The sequence below is a fragment of the Ornithorhynchus anatinus genome, chromosome 20 (assembly GCF_004115215.2).
Source record: "Ornithorhynchus anatinus isolate Pmale09 chromosome 20, mOrnAna1.pri.v4, whole genome shotgun sequence".
Lineage (NCBI taxonomy): Eukaryota > Metazoa > Chordata > Mammalia > Monotremata > Ornithorhynchidae > Ornithorhynchus > Ornithorhynchus anatinus.
The window spans coordinates 703,330-711,884 of NC_041747.1; the positions used below are offsets into that span (position 1 = coordinate 703,330).

General features: G+C 49.2%; 1 protein-coding gene across 1 annotated transcript in view; it reads right to left on the minus strand.

Annotated features, from left to right (window-relative positions):
* MICU2 (mitochondrial calcium uptake 2) overlaps positions 1-6,366 on the minus strand; it is a 90,765-nt gene extending 84,399 nt beyond the window's left edge. The window contains exon 1 of the mRNA XM_029048137.2: positions 6,152-6,366. Coding sequence (XP_028903970.2) covers positions 6,152-6,355 — 204 coding nt within the window. The 5' untranslated portion in view covers positions 6,356-6,366. The remainder of the gene's footprint in view (positions 1-6,151) is intronic.
* Between the last annotated feature and the right edge of the window lie 2,189 nt (positions 6,367-8,555).

Here is an 8,555-nt window from a genome sequence, read left to right on the forward strand (position 1 = left end):
GCCTAGTCTCTCATCAAGACTCAATTTCATTTCTTGAAATTCTGGAGAAGATAAATCATAAGAAAAAAGATTCATCACGTCAGCAAGTCTCTCATCTCATTTAAATTTAAAAATCAGATATCTTTCCATCCTAACTGGCCAGTATTTTTATGTCTTCTGTGTCAGTTCTTCTTCTGCTTCCCAAGAGCCAAGTACAATGAACCTCAACAAGTGGTGCTCAATACATGCTACTACTGTCAGGCAAGGGATTGCTAGAGTACCTACCAAACTTCATATTTTTGAAGAACACATTTAAATTGTAAAAGCCTATGGGCAGGCATTCCTATTTACTGACCCTCACAAGGAGCGGGGCCCTGAATAGATACACTTGCCCTCTAGGAGTTTATATTTTAGCAGCGGTACAAAGAGCATTTATTAAGTGCTTACTGAGTGCAGAGAACTACACCAACTGCTGGGAATAGATACACAGGTGGAAATCAGACTAGTCCCTGGCCCTCAAGGAGCTCAGAATCTAAGAAGTAGGAGCAGTGTGGCCTAGTGGATAGAGCACAAGCCTGGGAGTCAGAAGAACCTGGGTTCTAATCCCAGCTTCACCACTTGTCTGCTGTGTGACCTAGGGTGAGGCACTTCACTTCTCTGTGCCTCAAATTGTTTCATCTGTAAAATGGGGATTAAGACTGTGAGCCCCGTGTAGTTTCAATAGGGGCAGGGAATGTGGCTTGTGATTCTGTTGTACTTTCCTACAAGTGTGGTGCAGTGCAGTGCACCCTGTGGGTGCTCAATAAATATCATCACTACTCCTAATCACCTACAGACATTTGTCCAAATGAAATGAACTAGAGCCTAGAAAAGCCTAAAAGTTAACTCTCAATTATAGAGGACGTCAGGGAGCCTGGGGTGGACTAGGAGGCACTTTTCTTCCAGAATTTTTTTTCCCAAAAAATATTTCTGCTCTAAGCAGACCCAGATTCTCTTCAGAGATACCGTCCGGGGGCTGCAAATCCAACGATCAACTGCACTGGAAAAGGTCCTTCCCCATTTTAGAAACTCTAACAGGTCTGCATCCAACCAAAAGAAAGGGAACCACATCTTATAAAAAGAACGTACTTGACGCAGAACTTAACAACACATCAAGTGTGGGTTTCTTTTAGCGACAAAATATGTCCTGCTGTGCCCAGGTTCGCCTGTCAGTCCATTACTTTGTGCAAGGTTAAACCAGGGGAAAGGGACTAACTAAATCAGGCCAGAGGGACCCACCCCTGCCCTACTGCTCTATGGGATGCTGACCAAGGAGGATGCCCCTCTTCTAAGCCACTGGCTTAGAATACTCCCCTTTAACCTGAAACAATGAAAGGAAGAAGTTCACTGAAGTACTAGGAGAGCACACTCATTAATTAACAGGAAAAGTGCTGAAGGACAGCGGAACATGTCTGTTTCGAAGATTCTAAGGCCGTAGGCAGTTCAACGACTTTAATCATAAGCAGCCTTGAGAACGGCTTTAAGCTAATGCAGATCCATCAGTTGATCATATTTACTGGGCGCTTACTGCGTGCACAGCACGGTGCATCACAATATAACAGCCATTCCCTGAACGGTTCTTTTCTGCCCCAACAGCTACACAGCACATATGTATATCACAACACATATGTAAATATCTGTATATATTTGAAATGTTTTTATTTATATTAATGTCTGTCTCCCCCTCTGGACTGTGAGCTCACTGTGGGCAGGAATGAGTCTGTTTGTTGTTCTATTGTACGCTCCCAAGCACTTAGTAGAGTGCTTTGCACACAGTAAGCACTCAATAAATAGGAGTGAACGAGTAGAAAAGTTTGTCCAAATTAAAAGGCCAAAAAGGGGGACGATGCTCTGTGAAGGAAAACAGCACTTGTCAAATCCAACCACCCAACATTAGCTCTGGTGGAAAGGGCACATCTGCCACCAAACACCCCCCAACCTCAGGGCTAGCCTCGCAAGCCAAGTTAGGAGAGAGCTGTGGAGTGAGCCCGTGCACGTACACACACATAAATACATTCAGAAACAGATGAAACGCTCGGGCTCCCTGCCCTGGAGGAGCTTGCGATCCCGCGGACACACAATCTACCGGACAGAAGCAGCATGAGTAGTGGACAGAGCACGGACCTGGAAGACCTGGGAGTCAGAAGGTGCGGGTCTGGGCTCTGCCACTTGACTGCTGGGTGTCCTTGGGCAAGTCGCTTTACCTCTCTGGGCCCCAGTGACCTCATTTGGAAAATGGGAATTGAAATTGGGAGCCCCACGTGGGACAGGGACTGTGTCCACTCCGATTTGCTTGTATCCACCCCAGCACTTGTTAATAAAAATAATGATGGCATTTGTTAGGCGCTAAGAACCGTTCTAAGTGCTAAGTATTAGTACAGTGCTTGGCACCTAGTAAGCGCTTAAGAGACACCATCGTCATTACTGCAGGGTGCTGGCCCAGAGATGTTTTGAATTTTGACAGATCTTAAGGCTGAGGAAACTACACCGGGAACCCGGTGGCACCAACGAGGGAGACACCATCTCACAGCCGGCTGGGTCATTCATTCAATCGTACTTATTGAGCGCTTACTGTGTGCAGAACACTGTACTAAGCACTTGGAAGGTATAATTCCGCAACAAATAGAGACAATCCCTTCCCACAATGGGCTCACAGTGTGGGGGGCTTCAGACATCGAAACAAAGTCAACAGGCAACAGTAGCATCATTATGAAGAAACAGAAGTATAGCTATATATATATCACTAATAAAAATAAATGGAATTATAATTATTCATTCTTTCAGTCGTATTTACGGAGCGGTTACTGGGTGCAGAGCATTTTCCTAAGGGCTTGGAAAGTACAATTCGGCAACAGGTAGAGCCAATCTCTACCCAACAACGCACTCACAGTCTAGAAGGGGGGGGGGGAACCGACAACAAAACAAAACAAAGCAAGTGGCCAGGCATCAATGGCAGGTACATATATACACAAGTGAGGGACAGCAGATGACTTGGCCCCGACTGCCCCCCGCCCAGCCAGCCCAGGGGCGGACAGGGTGGCGGCATCACCCGGCGCGTCCCTCCTTCGGAAGGGTTGGGGGGCTTCCCCCCAGCGCTTAGCGCAGTGCTCTGCACAGTGGGGGCGCTGGAGAAACACTGGTGACTGAGTGATCAATTGAGTGATGGACTGATTGGCATCTTTTGGGAGAGTTGGCGGGCTTCCCCTAGGCACTCGGTGCAGTGCTCTGCACATTCATTCATTCAATAGTATTTATTGAGCGCTTACTATGTGCAGAGCACTGTACTAAGCGCTTGGGATGAACAAGTCGGCAACAGATAGAGACAGTCCCTGCCGTTTGACGGGCTTACAGTCTAATCGCAGTGGGGGTGCTGGAAAAACACTAGTGACGGGGTCATCGGTTGAGTGATGGATTGACTGGCATCTTTTAGGCGGGTTGGGGGCTTCCCCCCAGGGCTTAGCGCAGTGCATTGCACAGCAGTGACGCTGAGGAAACACTGGTGACGGAGGGATTGGTTGAGTGATGGACTGACTGGCATCTTTCGGGTGGGTTGGGGGGGCTTCCCCCCGGCGCTTAGTGCAGTGTTCTGCACAGCGGGGGCATTGGGGAAACACTAGTGACTGAGTGGTTGAGTGATGGACTGACTGGCATCTTGGCTGGGCCGTGGGCCTGGACCGTCGACCTCTGGCCTACGTCCTCTCGCTGTCCTGGAATGCCCTCTCTCCTCACCTCTGCCAAACCCACTCTTCCCCACTTCAAAGCCCTACTGAGAGCTCACCTCCTCCAGGAGGCCTTCCCTCACTGAGCTTCCCCTTTTCCCTCTGCTCCCTCCCCCTTCTCCCCTTCACCTCCCCTCAGCTAAGCCCCCTTTCCCTCTACTCCTTCCCCTCCCCTCAGCACTGTACTCATTTGTATATATTTTTATCACCCTATTTATTTTGTTAATAAGGTGTCCATCCCCTTGATTCTATTTATCGTGATTATGTTGTCTCGTTTTTGTCCATCTGTCTCCCCCGATTAGACTGTGAGCCCATCATTGGACAGGCATTGGCTCTGTTGCCGACTTGTCCATTCCAAGGGCTCAGTCCATTCACTCATTCAATAGTATTTAGTGAGCGCTTCCTATGTGCAGAGCACTGTACTAAGCACTTGGAATGGAGAATTTGGCAACGGATAGGGACCGTGGCTGCCCACTGATGGGCTTACAGTCTAATCTTATGTGCAGTCCAGCGCTCTGCACATAGTAAGCGCTCAGTGACCTCATCTGTAAAATTGGGAGGGAAGACTGTGAGCCCCATGTGGACAAACTGATGACCCTGTATGTACCCCAGCGCTTAGAACAGTGCTCTGCACCTAGTAAGCACTCAGTTCCCTCAAATGTAAAATGGGGATGAAGACTACGAGCCTCATGTGGGACAGCGTGGCTCACTGGTAAGAGCTTGGGCTTTCGGAGTCAGAGGTCATGAGTTCGACTCCCGGGCTCTGCCACTTGTCAGCTGGGTGACTGTGGGCGAGTCACTTCACTTCTCTGGGCCTCAGTTCCCTCATCTGTCAAATGGGGATGAGAACTGTGAGCCTTACGTGGGACAACCTCATGACCCTGTATCTCCCCCAGCGCTTAAAACAGTGCTCGGCACATAGTAAGCGCTTACCAAATACCAACATTATTATTATTAGTAGTAAGCGCTCAGCTCCCTCATCTGTAAAATGGGGATGAAGACTGTGAGCTCCATGTGGGGACAGCCTGATTACCCTGTATGTACCCCAGCACTTAGAACAGTGCTCTGCACCTAGTAAGCGCTTACTTAACCAATACCAGCATTATTATTATTAAATATGAATGAATGAATGGTCAGCATGGCACAGTGGAATGAGCATAGGCTTGGGAGTCAGAGCTCATGGGGTTCGAAACCCAGCTCTGCCACTTGTCAGCTGGATGACTGTGGGCAAGTCACTTCACTTCTCTGGGCCTCAGTTCCCTCATCTGTCAAATGGGGATGAGGACTGTGAGCCTTACTTGGGACAACCTGATGACCCTTTATCTCCCCCAGCGCTTAGAACAGTGCTCTGCATATAGTAAGCACTTAACAAATACCAACATTATTATTAGTAGTAGTAAGCGCTCAGCTCCCTCATCTGTAAAATGGGGATGAAGACTGTGAGCCTCACGTGGAACAATCAGATGATCTTGTATATACCCCAGCGCCTAGAACAGTGCTCTGCACCTAGTAAGCGCTTACCAAACACCAACATTATGATTATTATTAGTAAGCGCTCAGTTCCCCCATCTGTAAAATGGGGATGACGACTGTGAGCCTCACGTGGAACAATCAGATGACCTTGTATGTACCCCAGCGCTTAAAACAGTGCTCTGCACCTAGTAAGCGTTTAACAAATACCAACATTTATTATTAGTAGTAGTAAGCGCTCAGCTCCCTCATCTGTAAAATGGGGATGATGACTGTGAGCCTCACGTGGCACAATGTGATGATCTTGTATGTACTCCAGTGCTTAGAATAGAGCTCTGCACCTAGTAAGCGTTTAACAAATACCAACATTATGATTATTATTAGTGAGCGCTCAGCTCCCTCATCTGTAAAATGGGGATGGAGACTGTGGGCCTCACGTTGGACCACCTGCTGACCCTGTGTTCCTTCATTCATTCAATCGTATTTATTGAGCGCTTACTAGGTGCAGGGCACTGGACTAAGCGCTTGGAATGAACAAGTCGGCCACAGATACCCCAGCGCTTAGAACAGACCTCTGCACCTAGTAAGCGTTTAACAAATACCAACATTATGATTATTAGTAGTAGGCGCTCAGTTCCCTCATCTGTAAAATGGGGATGGAGACTGTGAGCCTCACGTGGGACCACCTGCTGACCCTGTGTTCATTCATTCAATCCTATTTATGGAGCGCTTACTAGGTGCAGAGCACTGGACTAAGCGCTGCGGTATTTGTTGCCGACTTGTTCATTCCAAGCGCTTAGTCCAGTGCTCTGCACTTAGTAACAGATACCCCAGCGCTTAGAATAGAGCTCTGCACCTAATAAGCGCTTAACAAATGCCAGCATTATCATTATTATTCCGGTGGGGGGGGGGGGGAGGCCTGCGGAGGGGGCGGCGCCCCTTACCTGCGCCAGGACGGTGAGGAAGGCCGCCGGTCCCCGCAGCTCCCGGCGCGGCGGGGCGCGGCCGCGGTACCACGCCGTTCCTCCGCCCAACAGCGCCAGCGCCGCCAGCGCCCGGCGGCTCGTCCACAGGCCGCGACGCCACCAACCGCGCCGGGCCGCCGCCGCCGCCATGACCGCTCCGCGGGCCGCCCCAGCCGCCGCCATCTTGGCGGAAGCCTCCCCGCCGGCCCCGCCCGCCCCCGCCACTTCTCGCGAGAACTGGGCCCGCCCTCCCGCCGTCACCATAGCAACCGTCTCGGCCGTTAACGCCCCACTGAGGCCCACGCGCCCGCCTCGGCGCTGAGCTGGGCGCGAGGAGGCCCCCCGCGGCGCCCCCCCCCTCTCTGTCCTCGTTTTACACCCGCGGGGAACTGAGGCCCGGAGAATTCATTCCTTCATCCAGTCGCATTTAAGAGCGATTACTGTGGGAAGAACATTCCTTCAGTCGCATTTAGGAGCTTACTGTGGGCAGAATTATTCATTCATTCAGTCGCGCTTATGAGCGCTTACTGTGGGCAGGACATTCATTCATTCATCCAGCCGTATTTATGAGCGCTTACAGTGGGCAGGATATTTATTCATTCATCCAGTCGCATTTATGAGCTTACTGTGGGCAGAGCATTCATTCATTCATCCAATTGCATTTATGAGCTTACTGTGGGCAGAGCATTCATTCATTCACCCAATTGCATTTATGAGCTTACTGTGGGCAGAGCATTCATTCATTCATCCAGTCGCACTTATGAGCGCTTACTGTGGGCAGAACAATCATTCATCCAGTCGCATTTATGAGCACTTACAGTGGGCAGGACATTCATTCATTCATCCAGTCGCACTTATGAGCGCTTTCGGTGGGCAGAACAATCATTCATCCAGTCGCATTTATGAGCTTACTGTGAGCAGAGCATTCATTCATTCATCCAATTGCATTTATGAGCTTACTGTGGGCAGAGCATTCATTCATCCAGTCGCACTTATGAGCCATTACTGTGGGCAGAGCATTCATGCATTCATTCATCCAGCCGCATTTAAGAGCGATTACTGTGGGCAGGACATTCATTCATTCACCCAGCCGCATTTATGATTGATTACTGTGGGCAGAACATTCATTCATTCATTCAGCCGCATTTACAAGTGCTTACTGTGGGTAGAACATTCATTCATTCATCCAGCCGCATTTATGAGCGCTTACTGTGGGCAGAACATTCATTCATTCATCCAGTCGCATTTATAATAATAATAATATTGTTGGTATTTAAGTGCTTCCTATGCGCAGAGCACTGTTCTAAGCCCTGGGGTAGATACAGGGTAATCAGGTTGTCCCACGTGAGGCTCACAATTAATCCCCATTTTACAGATGAGGTAACTGAGGCACAGAGAAGTGAAGTGACTTGCCCACAGTCACACAGCTGACAAGTGGCAGAGTCAGGAGTCGAACCCATGACCTCTGACTCCCAAGCCGCATTTACGAACGATTACCGTGGGCAGAACATTCATTCATTCAGTCGCATTTATGAGCGCTTACTGTGGGCAGAACATTCATTCATTCATCCAGTCGTATTTATAAGAGCTTACTGTGGGCAGATCATTCATTTGTTCACTCACCCGCATTTATGAGCGCTTACTGTAGGCAGAGCATTCATCCATCCAGTCGCATTAATGAGCGCTTACCGTGGGCAGAACATTCATTCATTCACTCAGTCACATTTATAATAATGTTGGCATTTGTTAAGCGCTTACTATGTGCAGAGCACTGTTCTAAGCGCTGGAGTAGATACAGGGTAATCAGGTTGTCCCACGTGAGGCTCCCAGTCTTCATCCCCATTTTACAGATGAGGGAACTGAGGCACAGAGAAGTTAAGTGACTTGCCCACAGTCACACAGCTGACAAGTGGCAGAGCTGGGATTTAAATCCATGACCCCTGACCCTCTTTCCACTGAGCCACACTGCTTCTCATTTATGAGCGCTTACTGTGGGCAGAACATTCATTAATTCATCCAGTCGCATTTATGAGCGTTTACTGTGGGCAGAACATTCATTCAGTCTCACTTATGAGCACTTACTGTGGGCAGATTTCAGGAGGGAGGGCATTCCAGGCCAGAGGTAGGATGTGGGCCAGGGGTCAGTGGAGGGACGGTCGAGAACGAGACACACTGAGGAGGTTAGCGGCAAAGGAGCGGAGTGTGCGGGCTGGGATGTAGAAAGAGAGAAGGGAGGTGAGGTAGGAGGGGGCAAGGGGATGGAGAGCTTTGAAGCCAATAGTGAGAAATTTTTGCTTGAGAAGTGAAGTGACTTGCCCAAAGGGAGGACGTTTTCCCTTTCTATAACCATTCTGAGAATAAAACCAAATTTTCATGCTCTACT